Source organism: Triturus cristatus, chromosome 4_2, assembly GCF_964204655.1.
Source record: "Triturus cristatus chromosome 4_2, aTriCri1.1, whole genome shotgun sequence".
In the NCBI taxonomy this organism is placed as follows: Eukaryota; Metazoa; Chordata; class Amphibia; order Caudata; family Salamandridae; genus Triturus; species Triturus cristatus.
Window position 1 is genome coordinate 498,303,566 of NC_140586.1, and position 27,256 is coordinate 498,330,821.

Below are 27,256 nucleotides of genomic sequence, written 5' to 3' on the forward strand. Positions count from 1 at the left end.
GGCATCACCAGCAACATCACATTTCTAGAGTTGTTCCCCATTGTAGTTGCCCTGGCGGTCTGGAAGCGAAAATTGAGGGACATGAAGCTGACGCTCTGGTCCGATAACAAAGGAGTAGTGCAGGCAATCAACAGGGGCGCAGCCAGGTGCCCTGACACATTGAGGCTAATGCATCGCTTGGTTCAATTACAGTTGGAGGGGAACAATGATCTGAAAGTGCACCATGTACGTAGGGTGGCGAAGGCAGTGGCGGAGGCTCTCTCCCGTGCACAGATGAGCAGATTCAGGGTCGGGGTGGTGAAGTGTAGTGTCCCCACCCAAGCCTCACCCAGGACGCCAGGCCGGAGGAGGTCCACCCGTCCGGCACGGCCCAACAGCCACAGAGCCTCCCTCATCTCCTCCGCAGAGACCGATAACATGCTGGAAACCTCCACAAGCTCGCCCGGAACACTGACTCCCGCTACCACCGGCCAGTGGCTCCGTGATTTCTCCTCCTTGCCTACACACACCTAACTGGGCCTACACCTAAAAATCCCTTTGCTAACTACACCCTCCCAATGGTGCCGAGAATGCAGGAAGAGGAAGTTGCCTTCCTCCCCCGCATTCTTATACCCACCCCCTAAACCCCACCCGTTGACCCTGCCTGGTCCTCCCCTGCGCGAAAGACCCTGGGGGAAGACTAGTCTGCGACTGTGCTCCCCACCCCCACCCCCCCCCCCCCCCGCCCACCATAGAGCAGAAAATTGACTCATCTTTGCATGTGTGTATGTTTACAAATAAATCATATTCTTTTACGTTTTTTACATTTTTTACGAATATTACAATGTTATATTTTTAAAATGCACAACAGAAATTAAAAGCAAACAGTAACAGGTCATAAAACTGGGTTTCCAAACCTGCTACTTTAAAGGTGGAAATTAATTCAAAGAAAATGTATCTATCCAATCGAGAAAGCTTTTGTATTGTAAACATACATTTTTGCCAATCAGAAACGAGCACATATTTTGACCCCGAGAGCTCACAAGTTACCTGTTTCCTGAAGCGGACGTCACACGCTGAATAAGGAAGCCCTGGTGAAATCTCATTGGACAACTGTACCGTGAACTCCTTCAGCGAGTCAGGAAGGAAACTTATTCAACATGCTGTAGCTTGTAACCCTTGCTAATATTCGCCAGTATCTATTCTTTTTTCGCTCGCATGTTGCCTTTCTTTACGTTGCTGGCTGGTGTGGCCACATTCCTCGGCGAAGAACGGTGAAATGCAGTTAAATCGTTCGTGAGTTTAAACTTCTAAGTATTTGTTGCTTAAAAAGTAACACGGAAGAAAACGAGGAAGATTTTTCTACAATGGATGCTTCACAGCTTACAGAGGATGAAATGGCAGAAGTAAAAAAAGAAGTAAGTTTGAGCATTTTAATTAAGTCCTGCCTACCAGCGTGTATCAACAAGTTTTGTTTATTCAACAAAATTAAATGTCCCATCACAATACAAAAATCACAAATGTATCATTACGTGCTTAACATTGTCTAAAATTTATAAAACAATAATCTGTGTATCCTTACCGGTGTCATCATGTTATTTGTAAAAAGGAGCGCAACAATTTAAGCACAGTTTGTGGAAGGATTTGAAAATAATTAAACAGTATAATGTGAGTAAAGGAAAGATAGTTTGTGCCATGAATACTCTGTATTCTCACGAGTAATTGTAAAAACTGAAAAAGACAAACCGAGGGGCACTTTCTTCATGGTCTCTTGACAGACAGGGACAGTGTCACGGGGAATACTCCGTGTAATACACGCGGAATCTGTTAGTGACCTGATCAATTAGTGGTTGCCCTTGTGAGTTATGTGTTTCAAACACCACTTCGGACTCACTTTTAGCTCTCATCAATGTTGCTAATGTGGCTCCTGGGCGTTCCCCATATGTATGCGCTGTAGCATATTTGCCTAGATGTTTGACCTCCCTGTTAGCGATGTCTTGGAATTCCTCTATCATTAATTTTATTTCTCCAAGCATTCATTAGCTGTGATATGGTGATTTTCTCTCCAGTTCACCTATTTCCGTTTCTAGGCGCAATAAACGACCCCTGAGTGATCTAACGAGCATTTGCAATGTAATAGGTATTGCAGTTACGCAAGTTTAAGCTATTGGCATTGTAAATGACTGTCTTTTATTTATGTTTTTAAAACGAAAACAAAAAAAAGCATTGTTATTTGCAATGTCAATATCTCAAACTCGCGTAAATGCGAGACCTATTGCATATGCTTGTTTTTCATATTGGTGATGAGCCAGCAGCTATCCCAACAGTAAACAATAACGTTTTACAAAAAACATGACAAACCACAAAAAACATTGGCAGAGACAAAAAACAAGCAGCCATTACTAGATCTATTGGCATTGCTAATGCTCATTTAGGTCTGCTGTTAGCAAAGACCTTTTGATTTTACTAAAACGATATGGAATATTCATCCACAAAAAGGCTCTCAGCTAGAGTACTTGATCTATAGGTCTGCTGTTGGTAGTCAGATTTGCTTCCACTCACTACAACAAACAGTGTGGAGTAATTGGCCAGCACACTCAAGCCCCTGGCTAACTTCACTGTGAGTGGAGACATTTTCCCTTTCACCAGGTACATATCCGCTCACAAAGTTGTTCCCTTCAGTGCCAGGGACAATAGCAATATGTGCATTTTGATACAAAAAAATATATTTTTCTTTTTAGTCAATGTTTTCCTTTATGTTGTCAAGGGCTCAACAGATCTCCCAAAAACAAAGTTTTACAAAAACTGACAAAAAACAAGCACTGACAAAGCCAAACGCTGGAACCAAGCAATAGACATACTGGTTTTGACTTAGCTTGATTAAAATAGGAAATGTTGCCAACAAAGGAAAGAGCCTAGATGCCCAAAGTTGCATCTTAAGGTAGTTGAACAATATAAACTAAAATATACTACTAATGGGAGTTCAGGTTTCTTAAATTTGGTTTTAAGTGTAATCGTAAAGTATATTTTTGACTAAGCGCAACCATGACTCGATGGTTCGAAGGAACCGAAAGTTCTACTTTCAAGTAAATAGCATTAGAGGAAATGTATATCTGTAAACTGAGGAGCACTCGTTTAAAATGGAAACAGTGTTCTTAACTTCTTATACTTTTTAATTCAAATATTTGCATGGAATTAATACAACTGAATAAAAAAAAAAACACACATAAAATATAATAAACCAAACCATACCCGTCCGCAAACAAAAGTTAATTTCACTATGAAAACCCATCTTCAGACTATGATTGAAAAATCTGGCCGACCCAACACCGGTGAACAGGCTCCCCAAATAACATCTGGATAAATGGCATGATGAACACGATACTATAAATTATATGTTTATGGCATACAAAAAGGTAGCAGTGAATTTGGAGCACAAAGATTCTAGCTCGATAACTGCGTGCAAGCGAAGCACATACATTTGTATACTATAATACAATCTTCATGACAACGATTCTTCCCACATTGCTGAAAATCACACTTCGGACACGCCACAAGTTTACCTCTCAAGTCACCCAGTGAACTGTGGGAGCTGAAGGCATACACACACTCCTTAATGGCTGCCTATTAGGAAGTAACGGTACGGGGGAGGCTCGTTTTCTGTCGTCGCAGAAGGACGCCCTTGACAACGCTTTGTGAGTTTTAAAGTTCAGACTTCTACATCCTAACGTCCACGACTTGCGGGGCTCGAGACAGCTGTGTGTTCGTGGGTGTCTTCAGCACATCTCTGCATTGTTAGCCAGTTGTTGGAACAGCCGTGAGAAGAACGGTAAAGAGAGTTTAGTGACCCACCGAGAAGCAAAAGAGAAAGCCACATGCGCGCATTGTGCCTCACACAATGCCTGAAACACCGAGAGCAAATGAGACGGCCATGCTCGTGCACATTTCCTGGCACAGCAAACAGGAGACACGGAGGGAACAAACATGCCTCCCTTCAAATGAAGTGAGCATTTTTGACGCGCGCCAATTAGAAGCATGGGTGGAGCTTCCACCCTGCTTCCAAAGCAAAACCGACGACAATAGTCTCGCAACTGAGCAACGCATGCGCTGTGTCGCTAGACGAGACCTAAAGATGCGATGATGATTGGATAGTATGATACCTCTAATAAAGGCCTATCGCCGTTCTGATATTATTATTATGGAAGTATTTCTCATTAGTTTGGGCTATCTCGGAATGGGAATGACGCGCCAAGTAGAGGCAGTGCTCCTCCGGGTTTGGAGTTCATGTTCCAGCATTACTGCTGAGTGATACAAATAGGTTTGTGGTAGTGGTTCACATCTGTGAACCCGAGAGGCCAAACACCTTGATAACAACCAAAAATCTATACGTGTATGAATGTCATGGGTTGAGGAATATAGACCAGGTGGAGATCGATGTCTCCGTATGTCCAGAAGAGACTCTCTATCCGGGATCTCGAGGAGCACCCGCTCCCCTGCAGGGGGGCGGCGGGGGCCCCCCTTGAATGATCACAATCCGGGTTGAATGCACAATTAAAATCACCTCCCCAAATTTGCTGCATGTCCCTCCACTGAACTGAAAGGGCCCTTAGCGAATAGTAAAACTGAGGATCATCATAGTTAGGGCCATATACCCTGACCAGTAAACAGCCAAGGCTTTCTTTATGACAAAGGGCCACCACAAACCTACCCCTGGCTCCACACACACACCTCCTATAATATGACACCAGAGCCACGGGCCACCCAACAGAGGACTCTGCAAGCTTGAGATGTGAAACCTGCATCATAGCAAATGACCTGCATTCTTCATTAGGTCAAGACACCACACCCCGGGGCTAGATGGGCTTCTTCTATTACGGCTACATCTGTCTTGTGACTCTTGAGGTACACCACCAACTTTCGTATTATATTACTATCATTTAGGCCTATGGCGTTCCATGTGAGAAATCTAATCAGTGAGGGGGCAGGTGAGCCAGCCTCTGCTTGGTCTTTGTCATCAATTGCGCAGCGTCCATTACAAAGCACCGATCATACCCAGCCATATAGCACATTTCACATTTTCTCATAAGCAACCAAAGGGGAGGGGAGTTGGCCTAACGGCTAGGGCGGTCAACTTCGAATCTGGGGAACTGGGTTTGAGTCTCGGCAATGACGCTGAACATCCTGTGATTCTGGGCAAATCGCTTAATCTCCCCTTGCCCAACAACAAAAAAATGAATGTGTCCTCATGTAATGCAACTGGTGCTATGTAAAGCGCTCTGATGCCCGATTCGGGTCGAGTTCGTGCTATATAAAACTCTGTAAAAAAGATAAACAGGTGAAACAAAATCCCCTACCTACACTATGGAATCCCACAACTTGAATAGCATTTATATATCCCCCCCTTCAACCCACACAAAAAGCACAACTGACTTGCAACAGTAGGTGGAACACACATAGGTGGAAGTTACTAGCTCCAGTACGCCTTGCTGGCCAATCCACATTATGCCTCATGTGGAATATAGGGTGCGCCCAAGTTATGAACTAATAACAGATTGGTCAATATTATCTTCATGAAAAAATATCTCCTGAAAAAGCGATGGTGTAGTGGAAGGGAAAGGGGGCTAGGATAGTGACACTACCTGTTAGAAATGAGGGGGCTCTGGTTGACGCAGGTGAGAACCCACAACAAGCAGGGACCCCTTACTTCTCGTCAGGGCGAAGGATGGCTCCCCAGAATAACCCCTGCTCACCCTCTAGGTGCGTGGCGCGAGCAGTCTAGGCTAAGTCTCAGGCGTACACGGTTAAGCAAATGCAATTACACATACAGTAAACCCCTTGCATGCACCACAAACGGACACCAATCAGGAAGTATATAAAAATAAGCTTTTATGTAGTTTCAGCAGATTCAAATACAAGGCCCAGTAACGTTGAACTGATGGGGCCACAATTCTTGGAAGTACGGTAAAGTTCTCTTTGTGTTACGGAAAGTTCTTTAGGCGGGCACAAGGTAACTGTAGGCCTCAGCGCACTTCGGGCTGAGGCAGCGCCCAGGGAGCACACAGCAGATGACAGGGAAATAAGAACGTTGCGGACCCTGGATCCGATGCGAGCTCGCGGTCGAGTTCGTAAGTACAGTACCTTGTTTCTTGACGCAAAGGCGGGTGCGGGATTTCAGCGGCTCTTCGACAGAAGAGCGAGGCGGCGTCCGGGGCTCCCACACTTCACGAGGGGGGTCTGATCTTCAGGCTCACGACAAGAGCGGGGTGTTGCAGGTGGCGGGTGAACAAAGCGGGGCAGCCGGGCACGCAGATGCGTCCGGGCCGTCCGAGGCTTGGAGATGCTCACAAACGCCGATTCCGGCGGGAGGGTGAAGGTGCACAGCGAGCCTCCAACGAGCGAGGTGACGGGGCAGCCCAGCACAGCGTAGGGGGAGCGGCTCCGATCGAGCGAGGCTCTTCCCAAGGCGGGGGCGGCTAAGCAGACCTGGTCACGGCTCAAGGAGGGACTGGGGCACGAGGGTCACAGCTCCGGCGAGGGAAAGGACACCACAGTCCAGCAGCAGGCGAGTGAAGATCAGGTAGAGCCCAATGGTCCTGGGGCTCAGTTCAGGGGGCAAGCTCAGTTCCAAGCCCTTGGAGATCGTTTTGGAAAAGCACAAGTCTTGAAAGTAAGGTAAAAGTCTTCAGCAACAGTTTCTCTTCTCTCCTTTGGCAGCAAGGTCACCACTGCAGGCCAATCCCCCAGGATAGGGACAGTCTTCCTCCTACAGCTTTCCCGGTGCCTCCTCCTCAGGCAGAGATTCTTCTTGGTCAAAAGCGGATCTAGTTTCTCAGGAGCAGGGCTCCTCCATTTATACAGCAAATCTTTTGTTCTCCCAGGCCAGGGGGGCCCTTGCCTAGTTCAGTCCGGTTTCTGAGCACTTTGTTTACGTGATGCAGGCTTCTCCTTTCAGAGTGCAGGGCAGAGTCATCAGACGCTCCACAGGGGGCGGAGCCGGCATTGAGGTAGCAGAGCACTGTCCTATTCAGAGCCTAGGAGCACTCCTCCCACCCATCTACCTGTCGATCGTCCTATTCATACCAGGCTACCTAGCCCTGCCCATCTGGGTTCCCCCAGCCCTGTCACTCACACCAGCCAGACATCCGATACACATCATGCAGAGGCGGCTGAAAGGTTTAGGCAAGCAAAGGCCAACTTTCTAAAAGCGGCATTTGCAAACCCGGAATATTAAAATAAACCTTGCGAAAAGATGTACCTTATTATTCCGAGTTCAGGCATACTAAACTCGATCTTCTACCATGTTCCCTGGGTCGGTTAGGATCATAGGGTGTAATAATCCAGGCCGCCCATACTGGCCTATGAGAACAGGGTAGCCTTGCAGTAGTGAACAACAAGATGGCGGTAATTCACTACTAGGACATGCCACGCATCCGGGCTTGTCCTACCTTAGGCTTACAACGCACCCTGCCCGTGGGCCTACCAGAGGGGTGACTAACATGCAGCTAAGGGAAGGTTTTAGGGACTGGCAAGTGTGGGCACTTGCTGGTCAGCATGTCAGTACCAGACTGCACGCAGGTTCTGCGATGGCAGACCTCAGACATATTTTACCGGCCGCTTCTGTGGGTGGCACAACCAGTGCTGCAAGCCCACCAGCGGTGTTCGCCTTTACATGCCCTGGCGCCCCCGGCGCACTTTACTGGGGTCTGACAGTAAATCAAACAATCCAATCATGGAATCCAACCAACATATACAATTTACATAGGGAGCACTCGCACCGCGACACTGGTTGGCAGTGGCACAGCGCGCTGAGCGGCCAACACCATAAAAACACATGAGGCACAGCGACAAAAAGAGGAAGGGAGACTCACGCCAAGGTGCCAGGTCTAACACGTGTCCCCTCCAGCTGAAAAGTGGGGAGAACTACCCTACCCCAGGGAGTTCCTCATCACTAAGGCGGAAAAATCTGGACAGACCGTCAGCATTGGCGTGATCTGTACCAGGGCGATGTTCCACCGTGAAATCCATACCCTGTAGGGAAATGGACCACCTCAACAGCTTTGGATTCTCACCCCTCATATGCATCAACCATCTGAGGGGCCTGTGGTCCGTCTGAACCCGGAAGTGAGACCCAAACAAGTAGGGTCTTAGCTTCTTCAGCGCCCAGACCACAGCAAATGTCTCACGCTCAATAGCACTCCACCTTTGTTCCCGTGGAAGTAACCTCCTGCTAAGAAAGGCTACGGGTTGATCTAGGCCCTCCTCATTAATCTGTGAAAGAACAGCCCCCACACCATGCTCTGAAGCGTCTGTCTGAACGATAAACTCTTTGGAGAAGTTGGGAGCCAAGAGCACGGGCGCCGTGCACATAGCAGTTTTCAAGGCCTCAAAAGCTTTCTGACAGGTGTCAGTCCAGATCACCTTCCTGGGCTGCTTCTTCGAAGTCAGCGCTGTCAAGGGGGCAACCATGTTGCCATACCCCTTGACAAACCTCCTGTAGTATCCGGTGAGACCTAGGAAGGCTCTCACCTCCGTCTGGGTTTTGGGCGCCTCCCAATTCAGGATGGTTTCTATCTTGGGCTGAAGGGGTGCCACCTGGCCACTCCCAACTTGGTGTCCCAAGTACACCACGGAACCCTGCCCGATCTGGCACTTACTCGCCTTGATCGTGAGGCCTGCTTTGCGCAGCGCCATCAACACTTCCCAGAGGTGACGCAAGTGTTCCTCCCAAGTGGAGCTGAACACTGCGATGTCATCCAGGTAGGCTGCACTGAACGAATCCAGCCCAGCCAACACCTGGTTGACCAATCTCTGGAAGGTGGCAGGGGCATTCTTCATCCCAAATGGCATAACCCGGAACTGGTAGTGCCCATCTGGGGTGGAAAATGCTGACCTCTCTTGGGCCCCCTCGGTCAAGGCGATCTGCCAATACCCAGACGTTAAATCAAACGTGCTGAGGTAGTTGGCAGCCCCTAGCCGATCGATGAGCTCATCAGCTCTGGGGATGGGGTGTGCGTCGGTCCTAGTGACCGAATTGAGTCCTCTGTAGTCCACACAGAACCGGAGTTCGGGTGTGGCTCCCGGCGCTGCAGCCTTTGGGACCAAGACCACGGGGCTGGCCCAAGGACTGCTAGAAGACTCAATTACCCCGAGGGCAAACATCTTGGACACCTCCTCCTTGATGCAGGTCCTCACCCTGTCAGTCACCCTGTAGGCCTTGTGCCGCACAGGTGGACTATCCCCAGTGTCCACATCATGGACGCACCAATCAGTGACACCAGGGACCAGGGAAAACAGGTCAGAAAACTGTCCCAGCAACTGGCGACAATCATTCTGTTGCTCAGGGGTCAGGGTGGAAGAGAGGATGACACCATCCACTGACCCATCTTGCTCCTTGGCTGACAGGAGGTCAGGAAGAGGTTCCGTCTCCTCTTCCATTCCAGCATCTGTTGCCAAGAGCATGCCCACTTGGGACCTCTCCAAGTGGGGCTTGAGGCGGTTGACATGTAGGACCCTTAAGGGGTTCCTAGGAGACTTCAGGTCCACCACGTAGGTAACAGGACTCTTGCGCTCCACCACCTCAAAGGGACCGGTCCACTTATCCTGGAGCGCACACGGCTCCACGGGGGCCAAGACCCATACTTTCTGTCCAGGCTGAAGCTCTACCAGAGTGGCATTCTGGTCGTACCACCGCTTCATCTCCTCCTGGCTGGCTTCCAGATTTGCCTCAGCAAGTTGCCTGAATCGCCTAGTCTGATTCCTGAAGGCCAGCATGTAACTATATACATTCTGGGGAGGCTTCCTGGGAGATTGCTCCCAGCCTTCTTTGACCAGACTTAGAGGTCCTCTGACTGGGTGACCATACAGAAGCTCAAAGGGACTGAACCCCAGAGACTTCTGTGGCACCTCACGGTAAGCGAAGAGAAGGCATGGTAAGAGGACGTCCCACTTACGCCTCATGGCTCCTTCTAGGCCCATTATCATGCCTTTGAGGGTTCGGTTGAATCTCTCAACCAACCCGTTTCCTTGGGGGTGGTAAGGGGTGGTGAACTTGTAGGTTACACCACACTCTTGCCAAAGAGATTTCATGTACTTGGACATGAAATTGGTACCTCGGTCAGACACCACTTCTAGAGGGAATCCCACTCGGGAGAAAATTCCCATCAGTGCCCGTCCCACCACGGGGGCCGTCACTGTCCTTAGAGGAATGGCTTCCGGGTACCGGGTGGCATGGTCCACCAGGATGAACCTATTGCCCATCGCTGTCCTGGGGTCCAGTGGCCCTACAATGTCAATCCCCACTCGCTGGAATGGGGTACCGACCACAGGGAATGGCTGGAGTGGAGCCTTCTGCTTCCTTCCACTCTTTCCACTTGCCTGGCAAGTCTGGCATGTCCTGCAGTGAGTATCTGAACTCCTGCGCATTTGAGGCCAATAAAAGTGGGTGACAAGCCTTTCAAAGGTCTTGTCCTGCCCCAAATGCCCTGCCAATGGCACATCGTGAGCCAGCCCCAGTAGGAAGGCTCTGAAGTCCTGGGGTACCACCAGCGCACGGGCTGACCCAGGCTCAGCAACCTTAGGCTCTGTATATAGGAGGTCGTTCTCCCAGTAAACGAAATGTGATCCTGACTGATCACCTGCGGCCTGGTCTGCAGCCTGCTGCCGCATACCCACGAGAGAAGGGCACTCCTTCTGTGCCTTGCAAAAGTCCTCCCTGGTGGGACCCCCTTCCTGCTGCCAATGGGTCAGCTCCGGCAGGTCTCCCAGTTCAGCTATCTGCTCCCCTGTAGGCTCCAGGGCATCCCCCTCAAGGTCTGCTTCCTCCTGGACCGTGGGAACTTCAGGGGCCGGCTTCCCGCGCCCCTTGCTCCTTCTCTCTGAGGCCGGTTCCTGGGCCTCCCTCTCAGGCTCCAGGACCTCTTGAGTACCTCTACTGGCTGCCATGGACCGTGTGGTGACACACGCCCAATCCGGCATACCCAACATCTCCAGGTGAGCACTCCGCTCCACCTTAGCCCAAGGTGAGCTCTCCAAATCGTTCCCTAACAAACAGTCTACAGGCATGGCGGGCCTCACAGCTACCTGAAGAGTACCAGAGACCCCCCCCCCCCCACTCAAAGGGAACCTGAGCCACCTTGCAGTGTCTCTCTGTGTTGTCAGCGGCAACAACGGGATAGAATGCATTGGGGACCACCTGCTCCTGAGACACCAGGTGACACCTGACAGCTGTCACACTGGCTCCTGTATCTCTAAGAGCTTCCACTCTATGGCCATTTATGGTCACCCACTGCCTGTACTTCTTAGTGTTCTCAGGCAGCTGGGTTGGAGGGACCACTTCACGGTCTCCTAGCGAGACCAGGGACATCTCTGCGGGACCCCACCCACCTTGGACATCCCTCTCCTCCCCCAAGGCTACACTAGTCACCTGCCGGGATGGAGCACCAGTGGGTGCTGGTTTACCAAACAATGGACACTTTACATCAGAGGCAAAATGCCCCAAATTGTTACACCTGTAACATCTTACGGGCCCCTTTGGAACAGGAGGACCTGTCGGGGCCCCGGTCGGTTTCTGGGGTGGGGGAGGCTGAGAACCCTTCCCTTGGTTCCCTTGGGGACTATTTTGGGGCCCTTTTTAGAACTGCTTCTGTTTACCCCTGTCCCCCCCACTCTTCTGCTGGGGACCCTGCCCACCTTTGGCGGAATCTCCCACGGTACCCTTGTGGACCCTGGTACTGACCCAGCGGTCCGCCTCCTCAGCAAGCTTCCTAGGGTTAGTCAGCCTACTATCGATCAGGTGCTGGCGTAGCTCAGGAAAACAATTACTGGACAAGTGCTCCCATGCCATTAAATCAAGAAGCCCTTGATAATCATTTACCTTACTACCCTTTACCCAACCATCCAGCGCTCTGCAAAAGAAAGTCACATACTCCACATACGTACTATTGGGAATCTTAGTGCAACCCCTAAACCTCTGTCTATATAACTCAGGGGTCAACCCATACCTAGCCATCAACGCTTCCTTCATATGGGCATAAGAATTATGAACATCAGCAGGTAAATCTAACAGTGTGTCCCGCCCTTCACTCAGGAACCGTCCCCACAACCCCGCTCCCCAATCTTTCTCAGGGACCCGGTGGGAAGGCATGGCTACCTCGTAGGCTCTGAACCACTGCCCGATGTCGTCATTCTTGAAGAACTCCTTCACTACATCTTTGGGAATATAAACTCTTGGTTCCACCGGTACTGGCGGTGTGCTGCCACCAGAGGGATTAAGCTCCAAACTTTTTGCTTTCAGCTCCAGCTCCCTCAGCTTCATGTCATGCTCTAATTGTAGTTTCTTTTCTTCCATGGCTAATCTTTGTTTTTCCATATCCATCTGCCCATGAAGTTTGGCTATTTCCACCTCGTGTGCCCGGGTTGCTGCCCTGTCCGCCAACTCTTCTGGTGACAGGCATCTGCCAAACTCATGGACACTTTCTGGTGAAACCACTTCCACCTGATTCTCTGGTGCCTTTGACTCATACCAGGCCCTCAGCGCCTTCACAAATTGGGTCTTGTTTTTCAATCCAGTTTGGGCAATCCTGAACTTGGAGCAAAGACCTTTCAAGTCTTCATTGGTACGATTCTGAAGTGCGTCTTCCTCCCAATCTACGTCTTCAAATCCAGAGATTATGGAAGCCGCCCTTCCGGCTGAAAGTGAACCAGGCATGGCTCTAGCAACGGAGACTCTTGGCAAAACAAAAACAAATGCTAGCCTTGTGGCTGTGTTACTGGTCTGCTCTCACTACGTGGTGATTAGTGATTCACTATACGCAAACCACAAATGCAAATCCGTAAATCCTCACCGCTGCCACCAATGTTAGAAATGAGGGGGCTCTGGTTGACGCAGGTGAGAACCCACAACAAGCAGGGACCCCTTACTTCTCGTCAGGGCGAAGGATGACTCCCCAGAATAACCCCTGCTCACCCTCTAGGTGCGTGGCGCGAGCAGTCTAGGCTAAGTCTCAGGCGTACACGGTTAAGCAAATGCAATTACACATACAGTAAACCCCTTGCATGCACCACAAACGGACACCAATCAGGAAGTATATAAAAATAAGCTTTTATGTAGTTTCAGCAGATTCAAATACAAGGCCCAGTAACGTTGAACTGATGGGGCCACAATTCTTGGAAGTACGGTAAAGTTCTCTTTGTGTTACGGAAAGTTCTTTAGGCGGGCACAAGGTAACTGTAGGCCTCAGCGCACTTCGGGCTGAGGCAGCGCCCAGGGAGCACACAGCAGATGACCGGGAAATAAGAACGTTGCGGACCCTGGATCCGATGCGAGCTCGCGGTCGAGTTCGTAAGTACAGTACCTTGTTTCTTGACGCAAAGGCGGGTGCGGGATTTCAGCGGCTCTTCGACAGAAGAGCGAGGCGGCGTCCGGGGCTCCCACACTTCACGAGGGGGGTCTGATCTTCAGGCTCACGACAAGAGCGGGGTGTTGCAGGTGGCGGGTGAACAAAGCGGGGCAGCCGGGCACGCAGATGCGTCCGGGCCGTCCGAGGCTTGGAGATGCTCACAAACGCCGATTCCGGCGGGAGGGTGAAGGTGCACAGCGAGCCTCCAACGAGCGAGGTGACGGGGCAGCCCAGCACAGCGTAGGGGGAGCGGCTCCGATCGAGCGAGGCTCTTCCCAAGGCGGGGGCGGCTAAGCAGACCTGGTCACGGCTCAAGGAGGGACTGGGGCACGAGGGTCACAGCTCCGGCGAGGGAAAGGACACCACAGTCCAGCAGCAGGCGAGTGAAGATCAGGTAGAGCCCAATGGTCCTGGGGCTCAGTTCAGGGGGCAAGCTCAGTTCCAAGCCCTTGGAGATCGTTTTGGAAAAGCACAAGTCTTGAAAGTAAAAGTAAGGTAAAAGTCTTCAGCAACAGTTTCTCTTCTCTCCTTTGGCAGCAAGGTCACCACTGCAGGCCAATCCCCCAGGATAGGGACAGTCTTCCTCCTACAGCTTTCCCGGTGCCTCCTCCTCAGGCAGAGATTCTTCTTGGTCAAAAGCGGATCTAGTTTCTCAGGAGCAGGGCTCCTCCATTTATACAGCAAATCTTTTGTTCTCCCAGGCCAGGGGGGCCCTTGCCTAGTTCAGTCCGGTTTCTGAGCACTTTGTTTACGTGATGCAGGCTTCTCCTTTCAGAGTGCAGGGCAGAGTCATCAGACGCTCCACAGGGGGCGGAGCCGGCATTGAGGTAGCAGAGCACTGTCCTATTCAGAGCCTAGGAGCACTCCTCCCACCCATCTACCTGTCGATCGTCCTATTCATACCAGGCTACCTAGCCCTGCCCATCTGGGTTCCCCCAGCCCTGTCACTCACACCAGCCAGACATCAGATACACATCATGCAGAGGCGGCTGAAAGGTTTAGGCAAGCAAAGGCCAACTTTCTAAAAGCGGCATTTGCAAACCCGGAATATTAAAATAAACCTTGCGAAAAGATGTACCTTATTATTCCGAGTTCAGGCATACTAAACTCGATCTTCTACCATGTTCCCTGGGTCGGTTAGGATCATAGGGTGTAATAATCCAGGCCGCCCATACTGGCCTATGAGAACAGGGTAGCCTTGCAGTAGTGAACAACAAGATGGCGGTAATTCACTACTAGGACATGCCACGCATCCGGGCTTGTCCTACCTTAGGCTTACAACGCACCCTGCCCGTGGGCCTACCAGAGGGGTGACTAACATGCAGCTAAGGGAAGGTTTTAGGGACTGGCAAGTGTGGGCACTTGCTGGTCAGCATGTCAGTACCAGACTGCACGCAGGTTCTGCGATGGCAGACCTCAGACATATTTTACCGGCCGCTTCTGTGGGTGGCACAACCAGTGCTGCAAGCCCACCAGCGGTGTTCGCCTTTACATGCCCTGGCGCCCCCGGCGCACTTTACTGGGGTCTGACAGTAAATCAAACAATCCAATCATGGAATCCAACCAACAAATACAATTTACATAGGGAGCACTCGCACCGCGACACTGGTTGGCAGTGGCACAGCGCGCTGAGCGGCCAACACCATAAAAACACATGAGGCACAGCGACAAAAAGAGGAAGGGAGACTCACGCCAAGGTGCCGGGTCTAACACTACCTAACAATATAAAAGCACTCTGTCACTAGGAGAATCTCACTGTATTGGAAATACTACCACAATATAATTGGAGCGGTCTTACCAGTGTCCAGAACAGGCATCGCCAGGAGCGGAATAAGCTCCAAACCTTCCCGCAAAAACCAGGCTGCACAGCACCACTACCCAAGGACTAAACCAAGTCCCTACAACAGACCTCGCATGGCAAGGGGCAGCCCCAGCAAAGTTCTGCTGATCGAGTTCCTAATAATATCAGGCATCGTAAAAGGTCCAGCCAGTACTTCAGTGTTCCTCTGTATCTGATGTGTCTTCTCTGCCACCAGCAGCTATCTTTGTAGAGTCATGTTGTTGGACTTAGCCCTTTTTGCAGGGTCATCCCTGAACTTTTGGCTTTTCTCCTAGCTTTTTTTCTGACATGGTGTTGGTGGTTCTAGGACTCTGGGCACTTTAGCACTGCTGTCCAGTGTAAAGTGTGTGTGCTCTCTGTGGTAAACATGGTAAGATTGGTCTATACCTGTTTGGCATATTTAATTTACCTGTCAGTCCCTTGTAAAGTGGTATCTCAGATACCCGGGGCCGGTAGATTAAATGCTACTGGTGGTCTTGCAGCACTGATTGCGCCACCCACCTAAGTAGCCTTGCAAACCTGTCTCAGACCTCTGCCATTGCAGGGCCTGTGTGCACAGTGTTACTGCCGCTGTGACGTGGCACCTAAAGTGTGTGCCACATCTGTGACCCCCTTTTACTGCATGTCAGTCACCCCTAAGGTAGGCCCTAGTTAGCCCTATGGGCAGGGTGCATTGTAGGTATAAGGTAGGACATGTACCTTAAGTGCGTGAAATGTACTGGTAGTGACAAACGGCCATTTTGGTTTCTCACTGCTGTGAGGCTGTCCTCTCAAAGATATGTATTGGGGATTCCCTGATACGTGTTTCAGTGGTTATTCCTTATATGAGAGGGGCAGGGTGGTCAATTTTGGTATATTTGCAATAGTGATAATAAATGCTACGCAATCGTGTGTGCAGGTTTATTATACCTATTTTAGAAATGCCACTTCTAGACGTTTTGTATATAGCAACAGGAGTGTAATCCATAAACCACGTTGAGAGTTGGGTAGGTACGTAAGAAAAAAACAACAGTATCTCAACTGGCATCATTAAAGGGGACAGTTGTACATGTATGTACAAAAACATTACACACGCAAAGAAAATGGGAGACTGAGTAGTTGTTTGAAAAGTGCACTTGGCATCATATAATTGAGAGAACAATAGGTAAGGTACAGTTGTAACATCACTGTAGGCAATAAATTGCATGAGCAACCCAAATTGGACTTGGTGCTAGACTCTGTTTGTGACACATAAAGTGGCGACGTAAGTGACCATGTGTAATCAGCGAAAATGGCGCGAAGTGCAGATGTGAACAAGTATGTACAGTGACTATTGTGGTTCAAGACTGTAATTTTTACAAGGTTTGTGATGAATAATGTCAACAATTTAAGTTGAACCACAGAGGATAATGCGCCATCAGTTGCGCTGAGAAGTCGACGACGTTTCGATCCTGTTACTTAGGATCATCTTCAGGACCGGGTTGCTTGTTAAAGCGGTGCTGTACAGGGAGGGAAGGGAGACGGGTCAGGGGAGGCGGGAAGAAGATGTGGGTGCGCGTAGCTGTAGGATGATCTGGCGATAAGGTGGGGGATGAAGTCTTAAGATCACCAAAACTGTGAAGGGGCTGTTCATAAGTCAAAAGTGATCTGAAGGGTGGAATAGCACGCGTAGGTTAAAAGGAAGGGTGTAGCGGTGAGCCCGCATAGGAGGTGGCGGTGTGGAACTAATCGCTAGCGGACCCTGAGAGAAAGTGAAGGCAATCTACCTGAAAGGGACACTGTCCTGTGTAAAGGAAGATTGAATCCGAAGATGCAAGGGGTAAGGGGCAGACACTCGTGGAAATCTGAGGGCCTGGGGGTGTGGGAAAGGGAGAGTGGGAATAGTTAAACAAAGATCCCAGTGGAGGGCGGTGAAGCACCAGGGGCGAGGTGAGTTACCTGTAAGTATAACGCGTGAAGACGTGTATCTTCCGGTGCAATGTTCAAGGAATTACATCGGCAGCAAGCGCGGAGAAGAGTAGGAAAACCTGTGTGTCTCGAGGTGGATCTGCAATGGAAAAAACCACGGGGAATTAATTCACAGCACGTGGGAAGCAAGGCTGAAAGTTCGGACCCAATGGGAACAGCGCTTACCTATGGACGTTGGAATGAATCCAGGGTGGGACGCTGCGATCAGTGTTCCACCGCCACGTTCGTGTGCGGTTTGGGCGACTAAAGCGTGGAAGATGTGTAACTAAAGCCGGGGCTTACAGGTACACCCGCGTCACATGATCACTTGATCGTAGCGGGCGTGTGCCGAGAGTGACGCTGCACGGCAAGGGGCGGGGAAGGGGAAAGAGGAGGAATAAGGAATGATTGCACCAATGAAGGCTGTTAATGAACAATGAAAGATAATGCAAGGCAACAGCTGTGACATAATTAGTGAAAGACTTTACATGCAAGTCAAATAAAGCCGGGACCGCAACTTGTATAAATGGCTGGGTATAACTGTCTGGGTATAACTATTGATGAACAAAACAAACAAAGCATGGCGACAGTTGTGACATAACTAGAGAGAGACTATACATGCCAGTCAATTACAGCCGGAATAGCCGGAATACAATTTGTCTAAAAAGTTAATGCACAAATGGTGGGAGAGGTTTGGGAGTGACGGGCAATGACTCATGTGACTCCTATGTAGGTGAGACTGAATGGTTACTTCGTTGAGGGGCTAAGTGGACAGCCTGACCTAATGTAAAGGGGTAGTGACCTCAGAGGTGTTGGGAAGAGTAAAGCAAGAAGCAGTGAATCTGGTGTGATGATGTTAGAGGATAGTCATGATGGAAACAAGACAGGTGTCAGGGGATCAGAGTACGATGGTACTGTTCCATTCATCAAGTGTGTTCAAGTCAGTGTTCACTGAGTTACAAATGGTAATCCATTTATATTCGCACTTGTTAAGGAGGGCTTTGATGTCCCCGCCTCTGATGGGGAGTGTTGGTAGGTCTGTCACCTGCCAGGTGATGTCTGTCTCACAGTGGTTTTTCACGATGTAATGGGAAACCAGTGCTGCACTAAGAACTTTGCAGTGAATCCTGCTTTTATGTTGAATTATCCTCTGTTTGACCATCTGAGTGGTCTGGCCAGTGTAGATGAGGTCGCAGGGACAGCGTATGGCATAAATGACATTTTGTGACCTACAGTTCGTTAGGGTATTGAGTTTGTATGATTTGTTGTTGATTTTGGAGTCTTTTGTGTTAAATGTGAGTTCACATACAGCACAGTTTTGGCATTTGTAATGTCCAATTGTGGGGGGGGAGACCCCAGGTGGCAGGGGTGGTGTTCTTTCCTGTGGCTTTGGTTGGCTAAGTGATGGCATTTACTAGATGGGTAGCCAGATTATTGCCACGTTGATAGGAAAAGAGGGGGTTCTTTGAATGTTTCAAAACACCGCAATATTGGCCAGTTGCGTTTGATAATCTTGCTGACTTTGTTGCTGCAGGGGCTGAATTTGGAGACAAAAGGTATCCTGGTCAAGGTTTTCTTCGGTTGTGGCGTGAGAAGATGTTCATGATGGCAATACCAGGTTCTCTTGTGTCAGATCACTTTTGACTTATGAACAGCCCCTTCACAGTTTTGGTGATCTTAAGACTTCATCCCCCACTGGTAGACATCCCGTTACCTTCCAGCACCCTCCCATGCGGTGGTTCATCTCTCATAGGTTCACTCCTCGCTATATTACCTTTACACTTAAGCGCCGCGTAACTCTTGATACCTTATTGCCATATCATACCCCAGCCACGCGCACCCACATCTCCTTCCCGCCTCCCCTGACCCATCTCCCTGTACAGCACCACTTTATCCAGCAACCCGGTCCTGAAGATGATCCTAAGTAACAGGATCGAAACGTCATCGACTTCTCAGCGCAACTGATGGCGCATTATCCTCTGCGGTCCAACTTAAATTGTTGACATTATTCATCACAAACCTTGTACAAATTACAGTCTTGAACCACAATACTCACTGTACATACTTGTTCACATCTGCACTTCGCGCCGTTTTCGCTGATTACACATTATCACTTGCGTCGCTACTTTGTTTCACAAACACAGTCTAGCACCAAGTCCAATTTGGGTTGCTCATGCAATTTCTTGTCTACAGTGCTGTTACAACTGTACCTTCCCTATTGTTCTCTCAATTATATGATGCCAAGTGCACTTTTGAAAAAACTACTCGGAGTCTCCCATTTTCTTTCCGTGTGTGTTTTTGTACATACATGTCTAACTGTCCCCTTTAATGATACCAGTTGAGATACTGTTGTTTTTTCTTACTTCTAGAAGTTGGCATTTCTGTGTGCTGTGTGTCTGCCTGCCTGATGTGGATTGTATGTCTGGCTTTGGAGTGACAGGGGCTGGTGAGGTGTGTGTGGCTTCAGGGAGGGCAGGGTGAGTCAGCGCTAGGCCGAATGGGAGATCTGCATTTGGATTAGTGGGGGGGAGTAGTCCCCTGACCCTGAATAGGAATGTCCCTGCCAAGGTGAATGCTGGCTCCGCCCCCCTGTGGTTTGTCTGATGACAGAGCCCCAACCTGACAAAGGAGGGTGAGAGCCCTGTAAGCAAAGTGCTCCACACTCCCCAGAACCAGTTGAGGCTGGATTCCCCCAAGCCCTGTGCCAGGGCAGACAAAGAAAATGCTGTATAAATATTGGGGCTGTGACCCCATGTAAGTGTTGTGCTTTTGGTGCTTCCTTGTGACTTGCTGCTGCTGGGCTCCAGGAGGTACCGCCATGAGGGACTGCCTCCCTGCCGGAGGGCCCTGTGAGCTGGCCTGCCTGGGCCCAGTCTTGTGCCCCTGAAACTTTGCTCTTTGGAGCTGTGGCCCCCTAGCGCCTTGTGGAGCGCTGTATCTTTCTCTCCCAGGACGAGTAGAGTGTTGGGGCCTTGCAGCGCTGTGCTGCGATCGATTTTTTAGGGCATCGGCACGTGGGGATTCCCCAGCATTGCGCGGGAAGCCGGAGCCCACCCGGCTGTTCTATGCCTCTTTAAGCGGGAGCCCTCCCTGCATTTATACTTATCTAATAGTGTGAGCCCACCCCGCGTTTGTGCTCCATTTTAGCGGGAGCCCACCCCGCATTGGTGTTTAATTTACGGCGGGAGCCTACCCCGCACTTTTGCCACAGAGAGGAGCTCCGCGAGAACCAGAAGACAGGCCGCTGCCTGGGTGGGGGCGGGGCTGAGCTGAGGAGCTCCGATGTGCCCAACCATGACGCGGGAGATATGGAGCCTCGTGACGGCTCCTCCTGCCTCCTGCGGAAGTGAAAAGGTGAAGCCTGTTTGGGAGGCGGGACCTCCCCGTGTGGAGAAAGGGAAGCCCTGCGCTCCTGCGGCTGTGAAGAGGACAGATCCCAAGGAGAGGGGACCGGAACTTCGCTGGCCCTCCCTGCCAGAGTCCTGCTGCGTCCAGCAAGGAATCAAAGGCCCCGGTGAGTGGGGCTGCTCTGGAGCGAAAGCACCAGGAGAAGCCCGGAGAGGGGGGGCTCCCAGAGCAATGTTGGTGCCGTTTTCTTTTGGCTCCACAGCTGCACCGCAGTTGCGGGCAGCTGCAATGGCTGGGCATTTCTTTTTGGGCTCAGGTGACACTGTTGGAGCTGGGCACTACGAGTACCGATCGGGGGCATTTTCATTTCAAGATGAGGGGGTGAGTAGCTCCCCATGCCCCCAGTGCCTTGCACACATTACTTTTGCTCCATTGGCAGCCAGAGGGCCAGTGGAAGGCCCTACAGTATAGCCCTGACATTTGAGACAAAAGTGCATTTCAGCTCCAGTGAAAGGCCAGGTGGCCTGGGGTCATGTTTTTGTTGGGTGAAATTGGTAGAGCGCAAGGCTCTACACAGCTGCATAATGTGTCTATGCTTGGGAGTTATTGCATAATATGTCTATGCTTATGATGCCTATTGGCTAATGCTATGCCTACTGTGATGATGCATAATGTGTTTGTTAGGATGTTTATTCATAAGTTGTTCATGCCTACAGATATTGCATAATGTGATTATGCCTAATATGGTTGTTGCATAATGTGTTTTATGCCAAAGTGATGCAGACATAATGTGTTTATGTCGCAGGTAATACTGCTAAGTACAGTATGGGACCAGTGGTTACTGGTTGTGTTTTATATTTGCTACTAATTCTTTCTAAAGGTTCGGACAGTGGCCAGATTGGCCCTGATCTGTATATAATCCCCTGTGAATATTGCCTAGTGCCAGTTGGCACAGTGTATATGTGTGATTATGATTCTAAGGTGTTTTGGATAATACAAAGGCTATTTTTTATATAACCTTGCGTGGAGTTTCTTTTGTGGTGTGCCTAGTGTGTTGCTGCTGTGTGTGTGTGTTGCGCAAACGCTTTACACATTGCCTCTGGGATAAGCCTGACTGCTCGTGCCAAGCTAACAAGGGGGTGAGCAGGGGTTATCTGAAGTGTGTAACTCCTTTGCCTTGACTAGAGTGATGGTTTCTGCCTGGCTTAGGCGAATGCCTTAGCCAACTAAAAATCCAATTTCTAACACACGTCAACTACCAGGACCCTCCTTCCTCTTGATGAACTGCAGCAGCTATTTAGGATCAGTTAAGAAGAGTGCCTTCCCCTCCGACATCACTTGCAGTCTTGCAGGCTAGAGCATACTATATTCCATTTGCAGTTTTCTTAGTTTCCTTCTGGAAGGTATGAAGAGACATTTAGCCTCCTCCCACATGCTGTGGGAAATCAGGATAGAGGAATAACTCTGTGCCCTCATAGCGTAGTGTCTTCAATTCGCGAGCCTTTTGTAGAGCAGTATTGTGATCTCTAGAAGTTAATAGTCTCGCATTTATAGGGTGGGGGCAGATCCCGGCACCGGCTGCTGTGCAAGGGAGCGATGAGCGAGCTCCATCACAAATATATTTGAAAAGGTGACTGAACATATAACGGTAGCTAGGGTGCCCATTTGTCGCACAAACCACCTGTGTTCTCTTAGATTTACAATGCACTGATCAGGTGTTGCCCACCCCAACAATGGTTCGCCACCAATTTGAACTATAAATAATATAGTGTTTTTTAACACGCAATTGATTGCCAACTTTAAGAGAAAATATGTAACAGCCAAGTGGTATTTGCATTTGTGAACAGATGAATCAAGAGGTGTTGTCCTTGATAAGTTTTGTTCTTTATTACATTTTCATTATGTAGGTAAGATATAAAGCCTTTGCACAGCCAGTGCGTTTCCCCCAGTTACTAGCTTCTTCAGGGCATCTAAACAAAATGCGGAAAGCGTCTATTTTTTCCGGAGCTACTCCCAACATGAACTCTTCACCGGACATACTGAATACAGAAAGAAACTGGAAAATACCAACATAAAATAATAATTGTGTAAAGCTACTACATACCACAAAGAACCGATAGATGAGAACTAAGCCCTCACAATGGACAGCTCATGTTGGGAGTAGTTACTAAAAAGATAAAACTCTTTGCTCATTTTGTTTAGATGCCCTGAAAAAGCTCGTAAGTGGTTAAAATGCATTGGCTACAAGAAGTCTGTATATCTTAAGTACATAATGAAAATTAAATAAAGAACAAAACTAATCCAGGACAACAACTCTTGATTCATCTGTTCATGAATACAAATAGCACTTGGCTGTTACATATTATGTTCTCTTAAAGTTGCCTCTCAATTGTGTGTTCGAAAATACTAGATATGAAAAAGTGTCTCTACCCATTAGATCAATTAAGAGGTGTTTCACATAGAGCACCATAATATGGATATTGGTTGATTCAACTACCCCTACGTTTCTTATGTTATTACTTATTGAGCAAGCTTCTAAATCCTCCTTTTTGGCTTGTAGTGTGGAAAGCAATTTTTCCAATTTCTGGTACTCCATCTATTCCACCATCAGTGTGTCCTCCGCATCCGACACACTCCTTTCTACGGTGTCTAACCGCTCCGCAGGCTTGTCCAACATTTCCGTCATCCTGTCCATTCTGAAAGAGAGTGCGTCTATCTTTCCGTCTATTTTGGCCAGGCTGTGTTGCATGGTTATCAGTATTTGTTTTAGGGCTGTTTCTATGTCAAGCTCAGTATTTTCACTTTTGACTCCAGGGTCTGTCATTTTGGCGTCTCTGGGCTTGAGGCTATTATGCAATTCAAATGGAAGTTTAGACTGGGATCTGTCTGTTTTACCTATTCTGGCCGCCAACAAGGTTAGCTCCCCAGAGGTGCGGTCCCAGCACAGAGTATCTTTTCAACCGGCTCTGCCAGCCCATTTAACTGCAGTGCAAGCACAACCAACAGGCCACAACTTGTCTATGGACAGCACTGTCTACAGGCTATTGGAAACATATAGTCCATACCGCAGTTTACAATAGCACCATGAGAGACATCCAGCAGGACTTATGTGCTTGTGGTGGCAGTATCCTTAGGTGCAGTGCTGTAGAGTGTTGCAAGAGGCAGCCTGCCACTAAGTCGATTCCCCCTCGGTTCAGTGATGGTACCCACCTGTGACCACGCACATCCCTAGCTGCAACTGTTGTCAATATTAACATGCTGAAGGAGGCTCATACACTCGGCAGCAGTCTCAAATATGTATTGTCTAGCGTGGAGGGAGAGACACCACTGACTAAGCCCAAGCACACGCACTTACTGTGGCACTGTTGGGTCCTCCCGGTGTGGAAGATTACCAGCCCTCCATGCAGTCCACAGTGTGCAGCTTCAAGCGTCCACTCGGGCCCATGAGCGCAGGACTGCAAGGCCGCACAACAGCAACAGGCCCACTCATCCGCCTGGCAGCTGCGAGTCTGCCCACTAAGCCTCTGGACACAGCGCGTTCCAACACACTTTGCGAACTCTCACTTACCCAGATCCATGGCGATGAGGGCTACAGTACACCTGTTCTGCTGAGCAGTAGTGCAGGCACATCCCCGTCCGCGTCGCCGCCTGACGGCTGCCAGCAAATGAGCCCCACATCCAACGCCCTTTCCGCTGCCATGTGCCTAGGCCAGAAGTAGTCCGCGAGTCCCCCCCTCCTCTGCCCCCCGCAGCTACCTCTTTTGACTTCTAAATTACAAGGAGGATTTCTCCTGTTCATTCCCAGGACTCTTGGACACAGCCTGACTCCAGTCAAAGAGAAAAAAATGTTTGACCCTGTTATGCGTATTTTTAAAGCACACTTTCACCAGCTAGGATATCCTGGCGCTTTGCAGGGGAGTGAGGCAAGCCCTGTGGGGACTTACCCAAAGAGCCAAGTATCATCATGTAGAATTCAAAAAGAGAGGAGGAGGCTCTAATGTGTTGTGGGAGGTCGTTCATGCTTTCTGAGCAATGTACGAGAAGGCACAGCCTCCTACTTTTGTGGATGCGTGGGTCATATGCTAGTATGAGTCTGACTTAGCAGAGGCACTGGATGGGGGTAATTAGGATTGGTAGAAATGTATGCAGTTGTTCAGGTAAGTTTGGCCTGTGGTGTGCAGTGCTTTTTTACGTATGGGTAAGGAGCGTTAACTTTACGTACATGTGTGTGGGGAGCCAAAGGAGATCCCTCGGGTGAGGTGTGATGTGGGACCATTGTGAGAAGATGAGGACAAGTCTGGCCACAGCTTTCTGAATGATCTTTAGTCTTTTTGTGAGTTGCTTGTTGATTCCTACATTAGAGCTAATTCCCATAGTCTAGACTCCTGGTAATGAGGACCTGGGTGATAGTTTTATTGGTGTTGTTTGGAAGCCACTAGTAGATTTTTCGCAGCATTCTCAGTGCGTGGAAGCAGGCCTTAGAGATGAAATTGACATTGGCGGATATATCCGGTCTGTCACCGATGATGATGATTCCGAGAGTTCTTGCTTGTGGTCTGGGGATAGGAGTGTGTTCTAGTGCCATGGTCCACCAGGCTGAGTCCCCTGGCAAGGCATCATTTCCGAAAATCACCCCTTTGGTCTTGTCGTGCTCAGCTTGACGAAACTGGACTTTATCCAGGCGGCCACTTTGGTCATGCAGGTGCTGGAGTTGTTTCTTTTGCTGGATATTTTGTTGGCATATGTGAGCATGTCTATGTGTGCTCAGATGATGTCTGACAGTGGGGTCATGTAAATTTTGAAGAGGATTGGGCAGAGCGTGGACCCCTGCCGGACTGCACAGATGAGTTCTGAGCTTTTGGCGAGTAGGGCAGCATGTTGGCTGTCTGAGTTCTTTTGGTCTGAATGTGCAAATCCATTGGATACTGTTGTTGTATAATGGTCTTATCAGGATGGGGTGGGTGTCTAAGTCGAAGGCCACTGAGAGGTCGGGTAGGGTGAGGGCCATTATTTCTCCTCTATCAAGAATCATCCAGATGTCATCCGTTGCAGCAATAAGGGCTGTCTCTGAGGTTGGGTCTCAATCCTGACTGTCTCATATCAAGGAGCTGGTGATTGGCAAAGTAATCTGCAAGGCGTCCATTGAGAGCTTTTCCTAAGCTCTTGGCTGGGTATGTGTTAGACCGATCAGCCTTAGGGTGCTCTCCCACCAAACGTTTTGACCTTCATCCCTCCTATTTTTCCTGATCTCGTGTTTGCTGGCCTTAGGACTCTGCACTCTTTACTACTGCTAAACAGCGCTAATGGGCCTGCAGCACTGATTGTGCCACCCACTTATGTAGCCCTTTAAACATATCTCTGGCTGCCATTGCTGCCTGTGTGCAGTTTAAAACTGCCATTCTGACCTGGCAAATTAAGCATTTTGCAAGGCCCGAGCCCTCCTTTTTAATACGTCACCCTTCGGGTGGGTCCTGAATAGTCTAGAGGGCAAGGTGCAGTGCATTTAAGGCCGCACTTTCAAGTTTTACATGTCCTGGCTTTGAAAAACTCCAGAATCTGTTTTTTTTACTACTGCAAGACCTGTCTCCAGTAGGGTAACATTGGGGCTGCCTTATTACATTTAATGTGCTGTAACTTGTGATTAGGAGCAGGTAGACAGGTCGAGTTTTGTGTAAAAACAAAAATAAACTGTAATTAATAGCCCTCTTTAATGATAGTCACATTTTTAATCACAGTTCTGAAAATCTCACTTTTAGAAAGATAGCATTTTCTTGTCCCAACCATTTGGTGTCCGCTGCCTGTATCCTGGGTCACATGACTAGGTGTATTTGGCAGTTGGTCTTTGTGCATTGCTCCCAGACAGTAAGACAAAAGAAAGCTAGGTGTTGGCAGGATGGGTCACTCTGAGTTAACTGGGGGAGGAGCTGTCACCTGCCTGAGCACTCTCACAAAGGGTATAAACAACATGATCCAGCACTCCCACAATGATAAAACACAGTTCCAAAATAGTATCAAAGTAATCAGATCAATTCATTCAGCAGGTCTTGTTTCAAATATGTTCTTTATTGAGTCTTCTTAAAAAAAATTAATTCATTGCTCGTAGCCGACGCGTTTTGTCCCATAAGGGACTTCATCAGGGCAAGATTGACTGAGTTAGTCTTTTCAGGTTACAAATCCTAATGCAGTCCAATTCTCACTGGTTAATTAAAAGTTCACCTGATCTCAAACAATCGTATTTGTCCTCTTATCATTAATATTTTTCTTCTTTCACAGTCCTTATATTTCGTCAGACCTTTTCTTAATTTGTATTACACGAAATTAAGTTTTCAAAATTTTGCCATCCATTAGTAGCATACATTTTAACCCATTTATAATTTCAAAAGAAGACTTAACGCCGTGACTGCTTGCGCCGAGTTTCTGGACCGGTCCTTACTTACTTTGATATAATTTTGGAACTGTGTTTTATCATTGTGGGAGTGCTGGATCATGTTGTTTATGTATTTGTGAGGGATTGATGTCCCAGGAGGTTTAGGGGTAGTGAGCCTCAGATCCATAGCACCCGAGTAATGACTATTACTTCCAACCCCATCACTGAGAAAAGTGCAGTCACCATCACCCCATACCTTGTGCTTTGCTTTTACTCTTACAAAGGGGTTTGACACTAGTCTATTGTGCCCTCAGACAACCTAGTGGCCAGGGTAGGGTGGCAGGAAATTCCAAGCACCTTTGGGGAGTGAAATCCTCTGGAAACCTCTGTCACTTCGTA

At 49.0% G+C, this 27,256-nt stretch overlaps 1 protein-coding gene across 1 annotated transcript in view; it reads left to right on the forward strand.

Annotated features, from left to right (window-relative positions):
* The first annotated feature begins 1,050 nt into the window (after positions 1 to 1,050).
* Positions 1,051 to 27,256, forward strand: part of BCL10 (BCL10 immune signaling adaptor) — a 219,241-nt gene continuing 193,035 nt past the window's right edge. The window contains exon 1 of the mRNA XM_085602074.1: positions 1,051 to 1,397. Within this exon, the coding sequence (XP_085458200.1) occupies positions 1,347 to 1,397 (51 nt within the window). The 5' untranslated portion in view covers positions 1,051 to 1,346. The remainder of the gene's footprint in view (positions 1,398 to 27,256) is intronic.